General features: G+C 36.2%; 1 protein-coding gene across 6 annotated transcripts in view; it reads left to right on the plus strand.

The window, feature by feature from the left end:
- KIAA0232 (KIAA0232 ortholog) overlaps positions 1–22,262 on the plus strand; it is a 72,274-nt gene that overhangs the window by 29,386 nt on the left and 20,626 nt on the right. For all 6 annotated transcript variants that reach the window (XM_037385345.1, XM_037385328.1, XM_037385353.1 and 3 more), the window contains 3 exons: positions 6,334–6,471; positions 20,687–20,753; positions 22,149–22,230. In XM_037385345.1, coding sequence (XP_037241242.1) covers positions 6,334–6,471; positions 20,687–20,753; positions 22,149–22,230 — 287 coding nt within the window. The remainder of the gene's footprint in view (positions 1–6,333; positions 6,472–20,686; positions 20,754–22,148; positions 22,231–22,262) is intronic.

The raw sequence follows: 22,262 nt of genomic DNA on the forward strand, positions 1-22,262 counted from the left end.
TACATTATCAGCTGTGCTGTTACAGTCCAACTGCGTAGGATTGTACTGTTCCAGTTACAGCAACTGGGAAAGAGGTAACTTAGCAGCTAGATGGTTCTCTGGCTTTTCACAAAAAGTCTCTGATGAATTATTTCCCCAGTAATACCTAACTTTTGAGTAGTTATCTAACATTAGAGAGTATTTTCCAGTCCTCTCCATTTTGTGATAGCATGGCTTTTGAAATGGAGAAAACTTGTGCTGCTCCCTGAAAGTGTACTTACCTGCTGTTTGTCTGCTGAACCTCTTAGTGCATTTCTTTTGGAGAACACAAGATGAGTTTGTGCCACTGTTACTGTGTTTTCTTCTGAATTGCCTTGCTTGTGTGTTATCTCCTTGTCTCAACCTGAGGCAGCCTGTGAGGAATGTCTGAGCTTATCCTGGCACATTAGACCTTTCTCATCAATTATAATGAGATGCAATGTCTCTTAAAATTTTCACAAAAGCCATTATAATAAAGTATATATCTCTGTGGCTCTAAGCAGGCTTTGAGAGTTTTTTTCTGAATCTCAGTTTAGGAAAAGTATTTTTTCAGGGAAGATCACTGAAGGTATTTACACAGTCTACTGCTTGAATAATCTTAAAGGTGAAGTACACGTGATTTGTTGCAGATTTCTCCAAATTCTCCATTATGAGATCTTCCAAGAGGTAGTAAGGAACTATTCCATTTTGGGTATAATTTATGGCTGTTTTCTCCTATTCCCTGCTTATCCAAACATATCTGGAGTTCATTTTCTGAGTTCTTTGGATAGGTTTTTGGAAAAGCTTTCTTGCAGTGCACACTGGTTCATACCTGCCTATGTGAACATCAGATTTAATTAAACATCAGTGCTGTAAAAACTGTTGTTGCTAGAAGAGACCAGGACTGCTGGGCTACCTGCATTTTCGTTATGTTAGATTATATAGTCATCATCTTTTTTTTTTTTTTTTTTTTCCTCCCATTTATTCACTACAAACCTTGATAGCCATCGCTGACTTAAAATATACTGATGATAGACTTAAGCAGGAAAATTTTGTGGACTGCATGTTGCTATTCAGAATTATTTTGGGTGGTTGTGTGTGGAGAGAAAAAGAGAATGTAAATGCTTTTGGAGAATGCTGCTGGCTTCAGTTGAGACTATTCTGTCTCAGGCACAGTAAAGATCTGCAAATTCTGTTGTTACATCCAAACATTTTGGGATTTGTGGTGTCTTGTACGATCTGTGACCTTGACATAGCAGTTGTTTTGGTGATCTGTCTTTTGCTGGTTTTGAACTTCTTTCTAAGGAACTACTATGACATATGCATTCACTATTCACTCTGCCCATATAAGCATTTGTTCTATTTTTTTCCTTGTAATTTGATGATCTATTTTAATTGCACTTGAGCATCTTTAAAAAAGTTTTGTAAGAAAGGTTTCTCCTACAGCATGGTAGAGGACTCTGCAGACTAATGCCCCAGTTTGGAACACGCGGACAAAATTTAATCTTTATTACTACGCTGGACAGGAGATGGCCAGCTGTTCAGTAGACATAAAAATCCAAACTATTCATGGCAAAAATACCGATCAACTGTGCTCCTGAGTCTTTGGCAAATGTTTGCCCGTTCTAAAAAAAAATGTGGGAAATTCCACACACCACACACACCCTCCTTCCTTGACGATATCTCTTAATGTGTTAAATGAGATTTTTAAGAAGGAAAAATTGTTCACATATGTTACTCAATCTTGCATGACTCTGCTTCATACCTTAACAATTTTGGGAATTCTTTTTCCTATTATATGATCTTGTCTGGGTGTTTGGGTTACTTATTTTGATGGTATTTATATTGAATTCTTAAAGGGATAGTCTGTGTGTGTGATTATTTTGTATAAGAACCTACTTGTTGAAGCAGCATGTTTTGGCTGGCCAGCAATAACTTTTACAAGAGAGGAAATGCCAGGCTGGTAATATGCTTGAATAGCAACTGGTTTGTGCTGAATTTAAAATGCTCAAAAAAGAGGTAGTCTTCAAAATTCTCTAATTCAAATATATTTTTTTGAATTCTCAGTATTCTGATCTCTCAGTATTTTCTTCTCTAAGAGAATGGAAATTCTTGAAGTCGGTCAGATATAATGAGAAATAGAAATGTTGACCACATAGATGATTATGGCTGTTCAGTATGTTATCTGAAAACTTGATATACATTATATTTGTTCATTATCTTAGTGTGTATCTAATTCAATCTGAAGTGCATTTATGCAGGGAGAATCTTAGGGAATCAGTTTCCCTGAACTTACTATAAGAAAAAGAATCTGATTTTTCAAAACATGTTTTTCTGCTGATTTGATTTCCCCATTTGCAGAGTTTGTTGATAGAGTTATTGAATCTGATTATTTTCCTGTTTGTTCTGCTGATGAGGCAAAACTTAAGCCTGTTTACTTACCTGAATAGCAACTAGGACCTTGAGTCATCTAGTGTTTCTGCATCTGTGAACTTGACTCCAGCTTTTATGAAACATGGGTAGTTCCTGCAAGTTTGTTGAAATATTTTTTTAACGCTGATATTCCATTTATGTAGACTATGAGCTTCAAAACAATTTTCTTTCCATCTTATTGCAAGGTGTTATGTTTGTTCTCTTACTGATAGTAGGTATTTTTCTTATCTTTATAACAAATGAAAGTAAGAATTGCTACCAAAGTTGCCTTTCTTTTGCTTTTCCAATTTCTTGGTAGTGTGGAGAGAAGTGGTATAATTGCTGCTTTTGCGTAGTTGAGCAGGATAAAAAATTTAGAAATCTCTTTCTAAAATCGGTGCTTGTATATTAATTCAGGATTGACTTAAGAACTCCAAATGCTGGATTTCTTTAGGCAACATTAGTGTAAAGAGTACAGATACTTCATCAACATTTCTTTAGCCACATTATGGTTCTTAAGTTATTCTCATCATGAAACTTTGTACCTTTGGTGTCTTTACAATTAAAAAATCTCTAATATGAAATTATCTAGTTACATAGTAAGTAGGTACAGTAGGACTCTGAAGAATAGATGCTTAAATAGCAGTTTAGATATTTGAACTTGAATTTTTCCAATATCCAGATGGCCTCAGCTTCCTGTTGGTATTTATTTAATATTGGGTGGTCTCTTAGAAGTTTTAAGTAGTGGTAGTCTGTTTTAAATATGAGAATTATTTAAGCCAAATTTCAGGTTTTCTTCTGTGTGTATACAGACTTTTTAAATCTGTAAGCTTGGGGTGGCATTGGTTTTATGAAATGTTCAGTGACCACAAACATTAAAACGAGCATTATTATATGAACTCTAGTTATATTAAGAACCAAGGTAATTGAATTCATCTTAGCTGAAGAGAAGTCTGTAGTGATTCTTTCCACATGAAGTAACTACCTTACTTGCCTTCGTGCATGTAGAAAGTTCTGTTGAACTGCTTTCCTTCCAGTTGGTCATAGACTAAATGTTTTCCAGTCTAAGGAGTGAACCTATTAATGGGCTGCTGACCACTGGAGACAAAGGGGGGGAAAAAACCCAACAAAACCCAAGAGATTACTTTCAACCACTTGGAACTACTGGATTGTCTTTTTTTTTTTTTTATCTATTTAGTTATCACAAAAGCAGAATTCCACTCACTTTTTTGTGTCACACCTCGAGTTCTACAAACTCACTCTCTGGGGCATGTGACATGTTCTTGTTTTTTACCCGTTCCACTGTAATGCACTTGGCGGGTTTTTTTCGTTATTTGATTTCAGAGTGGTTCTGATATATACGGCAATTACATGTAGGATTTTTTTTTTTCTTCACAGCTCTGTAGTGTTTTATGGATGTGGTGTTTGGTTTGTGTTCAGAAAATGCAAAGTCCTTTTTTTAATTTAAATTTAATGTTAAATTTAGGCTATATCAAACAGGTATATGGTGCTGATAAACATTGTAGTTACATGAGGATTTTAAAGTTCAAAATTTTATGTGGAATAACTGTAACCCATGGTGTTTGCTAATCTTGTAAAACCTGAGGCTATAAAATTAGTGAGTTCGTCTAGGAAAAAAAATCCAAACCCTCAAGTTTTCAACATTTTTTTTCCCCTATAAAACTTAAAATGGTGGTGTAAAGCACTGGCAGCCAAGTGTGATTGAAAACTGTATGTTCAGAAACAAATTTTCTGTGTATTGTATAAAGAGGTAGAAAGTAGGAGGGGATTTTACTGGAGCTCTGTTCTCAATCACTGCATCCTACAAGATGAGCTGTGTTGTTCCCAGAATGCATGAACAGTGTGCTTACTCTGGAAGGAGGGACGAGACCATGATACTTGCAGCTGTGGAGGGGGCTAGAGAGAGAATTGCATTTAGTCTCCCTGCCTCCATTTAAAAAATTGGGTATTTGTTGCAAGGATTAAATTTTTGAAGATTGACAAGTGTCAAAGTTTGTAGGCAAGTGTCAGATATCTTTAAAATTATGTGTGTGGAGGGCTGAATGAAAAGCTTTATAAATTTCTGTAAGCATGAAGGTTCTTACTGCTCTGGTGGCAGACTTCTAGCATATGGCTAGTGAAGCTGCTCTTGCAGACGTTAGCTTTAATGTACCAGTACAAAGCAAAGTTTTGTTGGTGTAGATAAACCAAAATAATATAGAGCATTTTGGTAACGTTTTCCTATTGTAGATGGTGCCTTAATGAACATTCCCCCTAAAAGCAGAATAAATGAAGTTAACCCAGTGTACGCTTGGTGGCATGCCAGGATTTTCATTTTGAGTAGTGTGTTGCAAATGGGTATGTATTTTTTCAGTTGTAATTGTGCCCATGTGGATGAGTGGGACAGGCTTGGGAAGCTGCTGGAGGGTAGATGGCTCTAACCAATTTGTATACTTTCATGTGAATATTGGGAAGAGTTTGAGTGCTATACAGCCTCATTGTGTATAAGTGGAATGTAGATGTGTACAGTCTGTTGAACCTATTTTCTAAGAATTTTCTTGGGATTTTTTTCTGTTTGTTCTTTCTGCTAGCCCTAATAACAGAATAGTAGTCTGTTCAAATTCCTTGTTTTAAATGAATCACTGGCATCTTGCACAAGTATAGGGAAAAACAGATTGACTGGTATTTAGTTCTGAAAGAACAAAAAGCTTTGTTTCTCCAGTTTTGATGATGAAACAAGACTTTAAGAAATAAATGCAACAAATTGCTTTACTCTTTCCTGAAAGACTTGGTCATAGAAAATCACGAATGGCAGCCATTTCAAAGCCACTTCTGAAGGTGATTGGTCCCTCTCCACCCCTTTTTTTTCTTTTTTCCCCTCATCTTACTCTTCCCTGCCCCGCCCCCCCCCCCCCCCCCCCCCCCGAAACAACTAGTTTCACTGACAACCTGGTTTTACTTCATTTTGAAGACATGTGAAATTGGGAGTTGTTTTAAATTATGATAGGCCTTTGCCTGGATTTCATTAGACGCAGTAACAGACATGTTGAAAAGGTTGAAACAAGTGTTGAAAAGCATCAGGTGTTTGTGGATCTCTCTAAAGAAGATGATGATTTAGACCAGCATACATTAGAAGACATTAAAGATGATTTTCTTAGTAGCCAAAATATTTCTTTGAGATGAACATGGGAAATCATGTGTTTATACGTGAATGGACAGCAAAGTATAAGCAAATGTGATAAATTTTGCAAATTATGAAAAGCCATGTAAAATGGATGCTATGTATCTTCAGATGATTACATATAATACAACAGCTTTCTTCTTTGATTTTATTGTTCTTAATTAAATGTTCTTGCATGTATCGGAATGCAAACACCACCCCCAATATCCGATTTGCTTCTGAAATTAGTTCAGGTTCATTTTAAGATAGGCACTGCTATCTCTAGTCATAATGATGTTCATTGTGAGACTAAGTTGCAGGCTTTGTGATCTCACATTGCATTTTCTTCTTTCAGCTTGTTTAGCTTTCTCAAGTTTAATCCTAACTCTGAACTACTTGCTTTTCATCCAATAAGGATTCAGAGATCAGCACAACTTTCTAAAATACTTTGTGTAAATTACAATAATACATTCAGCCATAAGTTGGCCATAAAATGATCCTTATGGATATGCTTTGCAATTGGGAAATACTGCATTGAAGTGTGAGTAGCCTCGATGTCCTGTGAAAAATACGTGTGCTTTTCTGAACAGTAAGTGTAGGTTTTCTGTAATCAAACTTATATTTAATTTGGCAAAAAGTAGTTTTTAGTAGATAGGATGAGGTTGTTTTTATTTTGAACAGTATGTTTTTTGTAGTTCTGTTCTACTATAATACTGAGATATTAATGTATTTTAAGTAATGTAATTTCTCTGCTTTCATTTTAGGAGAATGACATCTTCCTGGGCTGGGAAAAGGGAGCTTACAAGAAATGGGGAAAGAGTAAGAAAAAGTGCTCTGATCTAACGCTAGAGGAAATGAAAAAACAGGCTGCTGTCCAGTGTCTTCGCTCTGCTTCTGATGAAGTAAGTTTGGACTATTTAATAATTCTTAAAACTTTATGCCCCTTTTTGTGTTGGACATTATTTAGCTTGTGATGCTTATCTTTTAATTTGTGGCTTCTTAAAATGCGAATTTGCCAAGAGTTCACTGACAGTCCTTTATTTTTCTTTAGGAAATTATGAAATCTGTGTATGGCAGCAGGATTTCACAAAAGATTCTGTACTATGTAGTGTCATGCTTTCCTTTCTGTAAGCTCTCACCTGTTCTTGGCAGGGACAGTTGCAATGCACTGGTTTGTGTTGAAATTACCACAAAGCTTTGCATAAAGAATTTCTTAAAGTTCTAAATTTACTTTGTGGTGTGTGTGAGCAGCAAGGAATGGAATATTTGGACAAAAAGCCATCTTGCTTTGTGCATGCTGTATGTGTAATTCAGAATCGCTAAATAAAATGCAACGTACAGTAGCAAATGTTCACTTTCCGTATTACATCGTTGAATGGAAGTAGAGTTGAATTGCACTGACTAGGGAAAACGAGGAGAGGTAAAGGCAGCAGGTTGGAGGAAGAAGCTACCAGAGGCAGCAGATACCATGTAGCTCAATGGAAACGTGGAGAAAGTGAGAGACTGTTAAAGCAAATATTTGAAAAGAAAAAAATAATCTGTACCACAGGTCAACGAAACCTCTCCAGGGGGATTTTTCAGATAGCAGAAATGAGAAGGTCTGTCTTTCATTTTACAGAAGTACAAATGCTCTGATCTGTCACTACTGTAAGAAGAAACTATATCCAACCTGTGTAGCCTCGTTGCGTAATTGCTCCATACAGCCTTCTAGTCACAGTTTGTGCTTGTGCAAGCATTTGTGTGGTTGTGTGGAAAACTGTATTGGGAAAGTGAATCAGTTTCCTGAGATTAACCTGGTTGAGGTGAAGGAAATGTTAACCCAGAGAGGTTTCCTGGTCAGATTTGTAGCACAGACACTTGTGCCAGCAAGAGTGAGGAAAGTATGTGGCCAAGAATAGTGAAGGAAGTGGAGCTGATTTGTGTGGTTATTCCCACCACCACCACCTTCAGCAGCATTGCCATTATATACTGGCCTAATCTTTGTGAAGCTGCGTCAGCATTTGTTCAGTTACTAAAGTGCTAATTGACTAATTGGGAGATTTCTGAACTCCCATTTTCTCATTATTTACTATCCTAACAAAGCAATCCAAAATAGAACTTGTTTGGTAATTTGTTCTGCTCTTATAGTTACAGAATATTGAGGTCAGCACTCAGACTACCATAAAAGTTATTTTAGATATGAAGCAAATATGAAGAAATAACTAAAAGGAGTAATGTGTTTCTTGAGTATATGGCTATCTGTGTACTCATTTTATGAACAACAAAAAGTAGTAGTCTCATATGTAGACCACAAGAATACTGACGATTGGGAATTTACTCTCTTGATGCATCTTCACATAGCTGAAAATCAATGAGCATCACTTAGAGCTAAGTTTATATTATTACATTATGTTACATATAGAAAGGTAGTTGAAAAGAAGGAGGAATGCGGTAAATTTATTAATAATCCCTGGTTTGCCTCCACTTGAAATTTTGTATAACCTAAAACAAGAAGGGAAGAAACCCTTCAACTAGAATTTTGAAAGATAAAAAGATGTGTGATCTGAAATGTTGAATAAGTAAATTCCTCCTTTGATTCCTGCCACCTTGTCAGATTTTTATTGTTCAGCAGTAATCTATAATCTACAACCTGTAGACTTGTGTTATTTCAGGGCTATTTTGACTTCTGTTGCATGCTCAGACAATTAAGGTTGCATATTTATTATCTTTAATGAAATTGTAGGTCATAATTTTTTATTTTGCAACACAGGGTGGAACCTTTGAATGAAAAGATACTTAAAGCTGTTATGTATGTAGTTTAACATGTGTATTGCATAAGAGGGAAATACAGATTGATACTCATTGATTTTTTACCCTGGAGTTGAGGAGAATGGTGATCCTGCTTTGATGATAGTGATATTTTAAAGTAACTTAGGAGTTATCTTTTCTTTCTGCTTTTCAAACACATTTTGTATGTTGCCTGGTTTCTGTACTTATGTTTGTGTGCCAATCTGACAGGAATAATCAGTAATTTTTGGACTGTGAAACATAATGTTAAAACACTGTTTCTGCTGAGGCATTCAAGCTGCTCCATGGAATGTTCATTATTTCATCTCTAGAAAAAAGATTAAAATATTCTGTTACTGTAGTCAGAGTTGATGGTTAGTGGTGTGTGAGTGAGGACTGGTTATAAAAACTGTTGAGATACAAGTAAATACTTTCTTTTCCAATGCTGCTTGAATTTTTAAATATTGTTTTCTGAATCATTTGAAAATGTTTATATTAGGGATTTTCAAAATATTTTCTTTTGGTCAATAAGTAGATGTTTTCATTAGGCTCTTCAACTAGCAGCTTTATTCTTAACAGTTTTTCCTTCTTGCAAGGGGTCTGGCAGTAATTCACATGGGCAGTTCTGGAGCTTGCTTATAGTTTTGCTGTCCTTCTGTGATGTAGATGGATACAGAAATACCATTATCCTCACATGGATATGGAGCTATTGCTCCTCCAGCCTAACCTCCTCTTTCAGCCTTAGCACTGGAGCAAAGCAAGCAAGGCTGAGGGAGCTTGGGAGTAATCAAAAGAAGTCTTAGTATATTTAAACTTAAATACAATTTTATTTGAATATACTTAAGTGAAATGGTTAGAATGTTTACCCTATGTGTGTCTGTAGAGAGAGTATATATACACACGTATGTGTACAGAGACACACAATTAAAAAAAACCCAAACAGGAAGACAATTAAATGAAGACATCAGGACTCTGCAGCCTGATCTATTTTAGGAGGAAGAAAATGTGCAGAGGATGAAAAGGTATTGAGGGCTAATAATAACTTTTCTAACTCTCACAGGAAGTGACAAAGATCCAGGTACTATAATTCTGATGTTTATGTTTAATTAAACCGGTAATACGTTGAGAAATTGCAGACAGTCTGCCTACTGCCCCCTACCAGTAATCAAAGGTCTGAAACAGGGTGATCACTTCAAAAAGATGCTTGATGGGGAGAGGAAGTCCTAAAACAGATTAGATGAAAATTTGCTTGATAACAGTAAAAATTATTTAATAGTTGAAATAAATATTTGGAAACCTTGTATCTTGTGGATTTTTATTTGCATAGTATTCATTTTTAGGGGGTACTTTATTTGGTAGCTTAGTTTTGTTTGAGTTCAGGTTTTTTGTCTCATTAAAAAAAATAATGCAAGACTCTAGTTGTAATTTTATGGTGCAGAAAACAAATATTTGTCTTCAAAAAGTCTACAGTTAGGGAATGTTGTAGAAATAAGCACCAAAGTTATGGAGGATGATAAGTCAGAGAAGCTGCAGTCTTTTGACCGCTCTGTCACTATGGCTTGCAGTGGCAAAGTATGTTGTGAATTAAGTGCTTTTGTGAGAGGAGGCCTGATTTTGACAGCATATGGTATATGTAAGAATGCAAATTGTTAATGTATGTTCATTCTGAGGACAGTATTTTTTATGTGACAAGCATTTCGGTGTCTCAAAGTATCTATATTTGTATATATCTTTGGCTGCAGATGCTCTTGATGCAGTCAAAAGTAGAGAAAATACAAGTACATTGCAACTTGCCAGAAAATGAAGTCAGAACGATAGTGAGAACTTTTAAGACAAGTGCTGTAATGTAGCAATCAATTGCTATTCTTACTGCAAATTCTGAAGTTTTTTTCCAAACCACTTGAATAGAGCATAAATAACAGTTCAAAGACATGCTGAAAAATCACTGAAATCTTAAAAAGCTTGTTAATATTGACCTTGAGTAGAGATTTTATCTTAATTTTTATCCTGCTGAATTGTAGAAGAAATTTTAAAATGTTTGCTTGCAATTAACTAGCAAAGTAGGGGTATCTGTTCTAATGAAAAGTTGGGTAAAAAATAAAACCTCAACAACTGTTTAGGAAAATAAGAAATTTTATCCTGAAATTACTGCCTCAAATTTTAAGTAAAACCAACTGTTTCTGTTTCTGTCATCATTAAATGACTTTTTTTTGGTTAGTAGTTGTTTTAATTCCCATCTGGTACCCTTAAAACTGAGGTCAGTTTGTTCATAGTTTCTGAGATGTGGGGTTTGGTGGTTTTTTTTTGTTTTATTTGTTCTGGGTTTGGCTGGGGTGGCGTAATTTTCTTTTTAGTAGCTGGTGCAGTGCTGCCTTTTGGGTTTGGTGCAAGAACAATGTTGATTGTTCTTCTGTTGGTTTCTTCTTGTTGATTGCTGATGTCTTAGTTGTTGCTAGATAATGTTTATAGAAAGTCAAGGGCTTTTCAGTTTCTCAGGCCTTGCCTAGCAAGAAGGCTGAAGGGGCACAAGAAATTGGGAGGGGACACAGCCATGACAGCTAACCCAAACTGGCCAAAGGGGTGTTCCATACCACAGAACATCATACTTAGTGTATAAACTGGGGAGAGCTGGCTGAGGCCTGTCAATCAGTGCTTAGTCAGTGGTGAGCAGTTGTGTTGTGCATCACTTGGTTTTTTTCCCCTTCCTTTTGGTTTTATTCCTTTCTCCTTTTCCTTCCTTTTCATTGTATTAGTAATTGTTGTTGTTGTTACTGTTTTGGTTTTTTCCTCCTATTTTATTTTAATTATTAAATTGTTCTTATCTCAACCCTCGAGTTTTACATCCCTTTCTGATTCTCCTCCCCATCCCTCTTTGGAGGGGGCAGGGGTGAACAAGCAGCTGTGTGGTACTTAGTTTCTGGCAGCGGTTAAACCACAACATTGGTTTTGGTTTTATTTTTTAAGCCTACTAATTCTGACAGTCTAGACATTATTTTGGATTTGAATAATGCCACTTGTCAGTAGCAAGACAGAAAACAGCATCTTTGAGACTCAGAAGTTTAGTAAAAAAGTAAGAGTTTAGAAACTCACCTGTGTTGTATTTTTATAAGGAGAATACTGTCAGAGCAAAAATGGAATTAGAGGTTAGCTGTTGAGACTGATACATGTAAGACTTCTCAGTAGATATATTTCCCAGTAACAATATTGAAATTACTCATGCTGCCTTTCCATTGGTCATAGATCCAAGCTTGATTACCTTTCAGCTGACTAGTTTTTTTGCTAAAAGTCGCACTGCTCAATAATAGCAGGTTTTCAGCTGTGTAATTGCAGTTCCTGTATAATAGAGTTCATTCAGTGAACACCTGCAGTATTACATGTGAAATTTCACCCGAAGATGGTGCTAGAGTTGCAGTTAGAGCAATCAGTGTATCTGTTCTGCTGAACAGTATGAGGGCATCTTAAGAATGAGCAAAGTGGACTACTTCATATGTATCATACTTCCTGCACTGATGAAAGCAGATCTCCCAGATTCATTCTTTCTGTGTCTATAGGTGGCCACTTCACCTCCGCTGTGCCACAGCACATACTGAGACATCAGTAGTGTCTAATGCTTCTGATCTCTCAAGGGGTGTATGTCCTAAATTCAAGGGGTTCAGGCAGTGTGGTCCTTTTCTGAACTAACCAGGCTCTCAGACTCTGCTGATGGCCACTAGAAACAGTATATGGTATCTTAAAGTAAGAATCAGCCATGGTTAATAAAATTACATAACAGATTTTGAAAGTGTACTGCTGTCATACATTTGACAAAAGCAAACAGTGCCTTCCAGCCTGCTGTTCTGAGAAGTTGCTGCTTGGGAGTAACACAGAAACATAACCGGTGAAACTTTGTAATGGTAATTTCTTCCCAATGTAGTCAGGTGTGGGCATGCTGTTACTTGGAGCGTTGGCTTTGCTTACCTGGAATTACGAGGGAGGAATATGACCCTTCTCGTGTCTGTGTATATGGACTGTATGGGAACACTTAGAGGAACAAGTGTGGCTCTAGCGAACAGTGTCGTGAAACATTTGAAATGGTCATCTCAAACATATCTTGCTTTTAGCACAGATTTGAGATGTGTCAAAAATAAGATTAAGTTGAAAGTTTCTTAGCATTTGTCAGCTTTCTTAGATTTTAAGTGCAGAACTGTCAGACTTTCCATGCAATTACTATAGTTCTGAACATAAGCTCCTGACCAGGCCATACGAATTGAATTGGTTATGATTCCATGTCTGAGCATGTTTTTGTTGATGGGTTACTCTGGCCAACTGTTGTAACTGTGTGCCAGTTAGACCAAGGCACTATTGCATAATATCTTGCACTTTGCAATAGCGATGCGCAAGTATTGAGGCAAAAGGACTTGTGGAGCCTGTAGTGCAGGGACTATGTTTCTTTTCTTTTTACGTAGGGTGCCGGATTAAGTAAATTATTTAAAATTGGTTTCAATCACTGATTTATTTCCGCCGTTCCCTGCTTCTCTGATGTAAACTTCTCTGATGTAAACCAATATTAATTGGGTAATACACACTGACCACTACGCTGGGGTAACAGGCAATCAGGTAGTAAACATTACATGGTTTGTTAAGTGATTTAACTTATGCATCTTCATGTAACTAGAAGTGACATGAACAAAAGCTGGGTAAAAAAAGTGCCCAATATGCTTTTGACTTTAAGTGAAAAATGTTAGTCAAAAAGCCCAGTGAGGAGTATAACAATGTGCTAGGATGATGTCAATGCTGAGATAAATATGTTACTATAAAGATGAAGGAAAGCACAAGAATGAAGCAAGTGGTGTAGAAGCCATCTTAACAAATCAGAAGGATGAAATGCTGAAGTTGCTGTTGAAAAGTTTGGGTTTATTAAAGCAAAAAAATGAAGTTAAGGTTCCAAAACAACCATAATGCTTCTTGAAGCATATATCCTGACTAGCTCAGTAAGAAGCATTTCTGTGTGTCTGAGGATGATTGTTCAGAATATTTTTTCCAGGAAATGCCAAAACTTTACAAAACCAGTGAAGTTTTATTATCTTTCTTCTGGGCTGTATTGTTGGCTTTCTGGAAAAGGATATACTAGCTGTTTAAAGAACGCACAACATAACTCTTGAAAAAATTTAAAATCTTTTCCTAAATTAGGAAACATTTTGGACAAGATGCATGTTTTGAAAAATAAAATCAAGCTAGGACTGATGACATGCAGCTTCTTTTGTGAGAAGGCACCATAGGGTTCTTCTATTTCCAACCAGTCATTGTTTTTCTATGATAACTTGTTTGGTATTGGTTTAAGAGGATTTGTATTGGCTCTGTATTATCAAATCCATTGGCTTCAGAAGTTTTCCATCTTTCTCCATTCATATACTAAATAAGCTATACAGTATTGAATTTGGCAAAGTATATTAGCCTGTGTTTTATAACTTCAGTTACCATGTAGAAAATTGAAGTGAATTTGTCTTGCCAAAGTAACAATCACAGAATAAAATGGTTACGATAATTCCTTTTCACAAAGACTTTGGCATTTGAATAGATAGTCCTAATACCACTTATCTAATTTGTCAGGTTACTGAAGCTGCTACCGTGAGTATAATAGTAACTTTAATAGAAATTGACAAAAGTTTAATTACTCCAATTTTTGTATGAGTGTTCTTGATGTAGAAAAAGTATATATCAAACTGGAGGAGCTTTGTGGGAGCTTAGTCTACACAGAAGTTGCTTCATAATGGTTTTTTGGGCATTTGTTTCTCAGGTTACATCAAGCCAGCAAAAGTAAATTAATGCTTATCTTGTATTTCTTGTATTCAAGTATCTCCCATGGTATAGGTTGCTTTGTTTTGGAGGCTGAAAGTAGGTGTTCGGTATGATTGACTTATTTTACCTTGCATGTGCTCCTATATGATAATGGGAGCAAAAATGGAGCAAGGCAGTTCTCTTTCCAGCAGCTTACCTTATAAGTCTGGAAAGAAAAGTTTTAATAACTTTCATAAGAAATTTTGCATATGCATGTCTTGAAGGGAGAAGGTGGCACAATCTTTCAGATACACAAGCATGGCCGTGAAAATGCTGAAGTCATTGGTTACACAGCTCTCCTGAATAATGCATTGTGTTTAGTCACAGAACGATGTTATTAGATTATAATTTTTCTTAATGTAGAACAATAATTTTCACCAAAAATTTGAATTGGGGTCCATTATGAATTCTTACCATATGTACAAGTAAACTTGACTTAATATGGCAGAGTACCTATTGAGAAATTTCAAGTGTCCTTTCTGCATTTCACTTGATGCAGAAAATAACTTTTGCATAATTGGTGGGAACACACTTTAAAAGTTTCTCCCATTTCATTGATAATACAGATAAGACCATTTCAACATCTGCAAGCTGAAGTACTGTGATTAAGTGAAATCTGACAGCAGCACTGCTTACAAGGATAGTAAGTCTTTTCTGGCTTTGAAGTCAGCATGTTTGTTTATAAGCGATGAATAATAATCAAGAAGAATAGTTTCTAGAGTGGAATTATCCCCTCTTGGAGGGGTAACTTTTATCTCAATGTAGCCCTCTATGGCAGGGGAGCTACGAGAATTAAATTTAAATAACAGAAGTCAGATTAGCTGCTCTAGTAACCTACATGTAGGGATAGCATGTTCATTTTAAGTTAAGTTGAGCTGGTAGTTGCCCTTTTTTATCTAGAGTTAGTTAACAACATGTGCTATTATCTGTCTCTCTTAGAATGTGTGGTGGTGTCGAGTGGTGAATTACAGCTCTGAAATCTGAGCCTGATCCTAGATACGTGATTTATCTTTTCTAATGTTGCTTTAATACAGAAGATGGGACTCTAAGAGTTGCAAGAAAGTATTTTTATCTACTTGTTAGAGAGCTGTTGCTCTCTTATTGCTTGGATTTTTGTGATATTAAGTCAGTTTTCATGGAAAATAGATATTCTAAGATCACGTATCTATTAAAGATTATTTGGATCATGAGCCCCAAAAGAGAAGTTAATAAGTAGAATATGTTTTCCTGACTGGGCCAATGTCTTTGTTACACATCATTATGGAGTCAAGTGAAAAGATAATGATTTAATTGTGTTCTCACTACTGAAGGGTCAAAAAGGCATTGAACAAATGCATACTCTTAAATGTTTCTTCGTGTCGTCCACCTTACTATACTGGAGGAAAAATGCCGTAAAATCTCATAATGCGAACTGGAATGTTGTTCTGTTCCTTTGAGCTCTACCTGGATTGAACACCCAAGAGAGGCTGCTTTTTTGGTGGATTTATTTATTTGTTTATTTACATAGTGATGATCTTGGGGTTAGGCAGTTAGGGTTTTTTGGTCCCTTTTTAGTCTGTCTCTTGAGCACCTTGTTTGAGAGTTATTGTAATCAGGTGAATTACACTCTTTCGGAATGCTAGAAAATGAAAACCTAGACTTTTATCTAGGTCTCATCATCCTACAAAGTACAGAAATAGATGTGTTGTTGCAATGAATCACATTTTGTGCCTTACTCAGTTCATGTGGCTTCACAGCTGATTCATATAGAACAGCTAGCTAATCCTGCTCTTGGTGCCAGGCTACATACAAAGAAAACAGTCCTGGTACACTACAGTCAGAGTACCATATCTGGAGAGTCCTATGACCTTTAAAAGAATGATTTGAAACTATGGATGTATTGATTTACTTTGATTTCTAGATTGTTTGAACATGTATTGAAAGGAGCGTCTGTATTCTGCACTAGCTGATGTGCTTGAGCAGGAGTTTGGACCAGACAATCTCCAGAGGTCCTTTGCAACCTAAACAATTCTGTATGTCTGGGAAGGTGACAAACGAGGATTTGCTTTAGAAGTGTAAGCTAGAAAGCTCTCAAAAACCTGAAAGCAAATGAATGATGATTTTAATGGTTGAAGTAAAGCAAATTGTAATACTTCTGTGTTTTCAAAAAGCTTACAGAGGAACAAGGAACTTTCCTCGTACCTTACAGGCTTGAAGTTACAGGCCATATTTAGTGAGTATTTATACCACACAGGTCAAAGCTTCTGGAGGAAGCTATTATGTTAGGCTAGAAGAAAAAAAAAAAAAAAGGAAAAAAATAAAATAAAAAAAGAAACCCTCAAAAACCCAACTGCAAAACAAAACTCAAAGAAACAACCCTTCCTTTTGAGTTGTATAATCTGATGGAATTTTTCAGTTTCTGTGTATATATTCATGGTATGTCAGGTATGGAAAGCTCATTCTAAATACTGGCTATCAGAACTTTTGTTTTCTCCCCCCTCACCCACACCCCCCCCCCCCCCCCCCCCGTATTTTTGACTGTTGCATATGTGCAGATCTGCAGAATGAAATGGCATTTTTTTGGGTAGAAGTGTAAAAGCCATAACTGGACATCATTACTAGGTGACAGGAAGGGGTGAAAGCTCTGCAAAATGAAAAATTTTGCTGACCGATTTTGTCTTCAGTTCCATAGAATAACTGTGTGAAATAGTGGTGCATGAACATTTGTGATCAAATTCAGGAAAAACTTGTTATATATCTCCCAGATGGTGGCTGGCTGCACATTGCTTGTTTGCAACATTGCGAAGTAACCCACTAGCAGAGATGAATGTCAACAAGAATTAAAGTGATGTGTCAAGAATCTGAGAGAAGCTAATGTTTCACAGCTTCATACTAAATACTCTCAGAACACAGAAGCCAATGCCCACTGTTAATTTAAGCAACAGGTTTTAGTGGGTATGAATTTGGTGTACATAATACTGTTTTGTTTCCATGGTTCACAATTGAACTGATTATTTTAAATTTATAAAAATATTTCAGAAGCAACTGAATTTATAGATTTAATAGCTTCTGGGAACATTTTCTGCAGCTATACAGGGGGGTGAATATATGTACAAAAGCAGTTGAGTTGCTTTAAGCTAGTGAGTTATCACTTGTCATCTCTAACTGTTCTACTTCCAGAGTAGAGTATATTTAAAATACCTTTGATTTAAGATTTGACATTACATATATGTGTGTGTGTGTTAAGAAACAAATCAAAAAGAACCCCCAAAGCCAACATTTTTACATATGTATATGTGTGTGTGTGTGTGAGCTTTGCTGTTTTTTTGAATTTCTCTCATTCCTCTGTATAATGTACTTACAGAACCACACCAGTTTGGCTCTTAATAGATCAATGTTGATCAGTAAGGAAGACACTGGCTCTTAGAGTCCTGTAACTCCAGCAGTCAGATTGACTGTTGTTGTTCATGCTGGGTGAGTTCACAAGCTTAATTTATCTGTTAGCATGGTCACTCCTATGCCAGTAACATAACACCTATCCTTTATGTAATCCTTCCCTTGCTTCAGCAAGCTGATGAAAAGCCAGAAAGAAAACTCCTGATGGAACTAGATGTAAGTTAAATCAGGGGAAGGAAATAAAAATATTGGGAACAGTATAATAGAATAAAGTGTGTTTAGTGTGGAGGAAGTTTAGTTATGCAAAATGAAAAGTACAAATTAAAAAACTTATGTGCTACCCTTTGTAGTTTGAATGAGAGAAAAGGGTTAGTAGAAATCTGGGTCAGTAGTTTAAATACTCTTATAGATAATCATGAGGTTTAAACCTTTCATGTTGGAATTACAAAAGCAATCATAATTAGACACTAAGACTTCCATGCTGAAAAGTGTTTTTAAGGTACTCCAGTAATGGCACTATTTGGGGACTGTCTTTAAATTTGAACATAAGCAAAGCACTTCAGGTAGATCACTTAATTCTGTTAACTGATTGTGTCCTATTGAACCAAGCCAGTGGCTGGAATACTTCACTTTTTGGCAGTGAGGTTGCCGCAACTACAGCGCATTAACTTAAACAATGAAAAATTGTAACTAAATCTTGTATTCAGAGAACACCACTGTCACACTGTCATATACCAAATAATTGCAGAGGGACTTGTTACATTGTCTGCAGCTTGTTATATACTGCAGTAAAGAGGTGAGCAAGTGGTATTTAGAGGCTTGGCATTCTGTCCAGTGGCTTCCCCCCCTGCCTCCCCCCCCCCCCCCAGTCTTTTTTTTTTTTTTTTTTTTTTCCCTAAGCTAGCACTAGCTACCTCTGTGCTATGCAGGACAGCACGCAGTGTGTCAGCTGACTCAAGTATTAGTTTCATGGTACAAGAGGAAATGAAGCATTTGATTCCGAAAGTTTTCACTTCTTCGGTGTAATGGTGAGCATATTGTTGCTGGTTTTGGTTTTTTTTTTTTTACATGATATTGTAATTGAGTTAAGGAAGTGAATCTGTGTTCCTTAGATTTTGATTATTTGCTACAGGTGTCTGTTCAATTAGACGGTTTGGAGAGCTAAGCGAAGACAAGGCCAGCTCCTCCTCTGTTGCCCTTTTGGGGGGAGGAGGGGGGAGTCAGGAGTGGTATAGGTATAAAGTGACAATTATTACAACTACATAGGTTTGTCCTTATTACTGTGCTGCTTGGTTCTTTCTAAGCGATTTAATTTATGTTGGTAGATTTACTGATACAGAAGATGCCTTCTAAAGTTTTATATTGCTAAGTCATCCTCAGTTAAGTATGTGGCATAAAGGTTTATATTTAGCACTTCAGTGCAGCAATGCAGTTAGGAATAGAAAATTGCTTTCTCACTTGACTGCAAATAATTAAAACTTAGAAGTCAGCATATAAGTAATTTCTTCAGTATGATTTTTCAAGTGTGTGTTTATGACAGAATTAAACAAGCTAGTTTAACTGTATAAATTAGTATTACCTTATTAATTTTGTTTTCTTGTACTTTAGCAATGTATATTCATATTTCTCAGCCATTTCTAGCCAGTAATCAGGAAAGAGGAGAAACTCTTAGATCCTCGAAATATGAAATCTGTATACCACCATGGTGACACAGCAAATCAAACTTTTTTATGCCTTTCTATAACTTGATATTTGATCTGCAGTACCTTTGGAGAGAATGCATATTCTATGACTATATGCACACAAGATCATGTCAAATTCAGAAGGTGAGATCATTTTTTAGGATGTTTGTATATGTGTCAGAATCTCCAAGTGTGATGGGGACAAGAAGCTGGAGCTGTTATTGAGGGAACTGTGCATAGGATACAAGAAGCTGCACAGTGCTTCCTCAGTACCATTCCCAGCTGTATGGTGACGTGCAGAGGATTTCTTGTGTCCTCCTCATTTGCTTCAGATTGCTGCGTTTAGCTGTGATTCCAGCCTTCTCGTCACAGTTAGGGAAAGTGAAAAGTGTAATCTCCAAACATGATTCCTGGGTATCAAAATACTAAGAACACTAATATCTACACAGTACCCACCTCACCTCGTTTTCCTTCCAACAGGAATGGTCATTTCAGGCTGTAGGTTGGTATTTAGTATTTCTCTGACTGGCATTCAACTTTTATCCCATTAGAATAGCACAAGGTTTTCTCTTATGGGACACTGGTAGTATATTGTACTGTTTTTTGTATGTGTTTATTCTTCAGTATTTTGCTGTTCTGGTGCTGTTGCTTTATCTAGAACTGCTTGCAAGTCTAGGCAGATATTAAAAAAAAAAAAAAAAGCAGACGCATGTGAGAATAACACTGAAATGGGATTTAAAAGAAAGTGTGTTTGGAAGGTTTATGTGGAGAGAAGTAAACGAGGAAAATAGAGGCTTACAGGAAAGATGTTTATTTTTTCCCTCTGCTCTCCTGAGCAAACAACACTGTTTAAAAAGAACAAAGCCTGGGCACTGTAAACTGGCAAAACTATGGGATAAATTTTGCATAAAGATACTGTGGAAGCATTTCCTCTCCCTCTCTGCCACCTATAATACATGTCTTCATGCTGTTATCCTTTTCACCTTCACTCCTGCTTTTCTGTATCTTTTTAACAGTCCCTTACTCACAAGCATAAATTGTGCAACCAGAAGGGTCAGGCTTAGCTTTTTAAAATACATCTTAGTGATCAGTTGATTCTTGAACTTTTATCCTGAGACTCCTGGCTAAATCCCAAGTGATACAGGGCAGTAAATGGGACTGCAGACTTTGCAAAACCTTGGATATATAATAATGCAACAATGTGACTTGTAGTTTGAAACCTCTGTATGAATGTATCCACATGTTTTGTGGAATCATTTTGACTTCAAATTAGTGTTTTTCTCGGGATGGATTTATACCTAGCAGTGGGGGGGTTTGTTGCTTTTTAATGTGTAGTTACCATACAAAAAGAAAAAGACATGTCTGCTAAGATTTATTTACTGTATTGATGTCTTTTGATAAAATGAATGTTATTTTTAGTAAGTTATGTTTTTTCTTCCCCCCTCCCCGCCCCCTCTCTGATTTTGTTGTTGTGCAGAGCTCTGGGATTGAAACGTTAGTGGAGGAGCTTTGCTCCAGACTGAAAGACCTTCAGAGTAAGCAAGGTGAGGAATGAATCTTTAAACCTCTGAGGCCATATATTGTATTTATCAACTGTATAATATTCTGAGACGGGGGGGTGGGGGAGCAGGCTGTTAATTCAGTAGCTTTTAATACAGGCCATGCAATTTTAAAATACATTTGAATAATTTCATTCAAATAGTTTAAGCAATTCTGTATTAGTATGCTCTGTTTGCCTAAGAAATAGCAATTCACAAATGGAGTTTTCCTTATGAAAAGCCATAACTGTTCATATCCAGCTGTGCTAGCTTTTTTTAGTAAATATTCTATATTCAGCATCCCCCCCCCCCCCAAAAAAAAAAAAAAAAGAAATCAAAATAAAGTAGGCTTGATTCTTCTCCTTTTGTGTATTGATAACTTGCAAAGAGTACATTGGCCTCAAAAGTAGTTACATACTAGCTATTGCTGTGAAAAGCATCTGAGTAGCCCATCACAGAGAGGTGTGCTTAAAATTTCCAAGTTTTAGAGGAATGATAACGGGGGACTTTATGTAGTCAAGTTTAGGGCAAGGAGATTGTGGTGTCTCAAGTGAAAGCTTATCACACAGAAAAGTTTGTTTAGGTGCATAGCAGCAGCCTTTGACATTTATAGTAAAATTAATATGGGTATTGTGTAGTGTAAATAGCAATAAATAAGGGATAAATATTTAAGTGCTTAAAGCCATTATTTTAGCTGTTTCCATTCCCTTTTTATGTTTTTAAACCGTAATTACTAGTCAGCTCTTATTATTTCATAGTGCTGTGCTGTGACACTTTCTTACTGAGCCAAGGTCATGTTGACCATTTATTTGGAGAAAAAAGTAAAATTAGTGTGTATCTCACAGCATTTACTTGGTATTTTACAGATTTTGGTATAAATAATCAGAAATCTTTAGAGTCACCTCTCACACAGGAAATATGCTTTACCCAAAGCACAGCGACTACTGCAGGGGTACTTTCTATTCATGAAATACATGAGAAGTTAGATGCAACCAGTCATAAAAGCATTTAGTTAAATAGTTGATTTTGTTTTAAAAAAATCTTTTTTTGTATGTAGCAATGCAAGGAATGAAATAAGTGAAAAGTCCATAGGAAGTCTCCTGTGGGCCGGGGGGGACGGGCATTGCTAACCATGAAGTTGTGTGCAGCTGCTAGCCAGTCATGTTTGGTGAAATTTGCAGGACTTAACAAAACAATGTAGAAAATTTGAATCTTTGGTGGTAACTTGTAATTTCTTTATGTATAATAACAAGACTATAAATTGTTCTGTTATTTACAGTGTTTTATGGAAATTGACTACTATTACAGGTACATCATGGTGCTTTTTGTTAAATACTGTTACAGAATAAACTGGCTTTTTTAATTTTTCTGTTAAGCATTTTGGATTTTCTTCCAAAACAGAGGAGAAGATTCACAAAAAGTTAGAAGGCTCTTTGTCTCCTGAGACTGATTTATCTCCCACAGCAAAGGATCAAGTAGAAATGTATGCATTATTATTCTTATTCTTCTTATTAT

Source organism: Falco rusticolus, chromosome 1 (assembly GCF_015220075.1).
Source record: "Falco rusticolus isolate bFalRus1 chromosome 1, bFalRus1.pri, whole genome shotgun sequence".
Taxonomy (NCBI): Eukaryota; Metazoa; Chordata; class Aves; order Falconiformes; family Falconidae; genus Falco; species Falco rusticolus.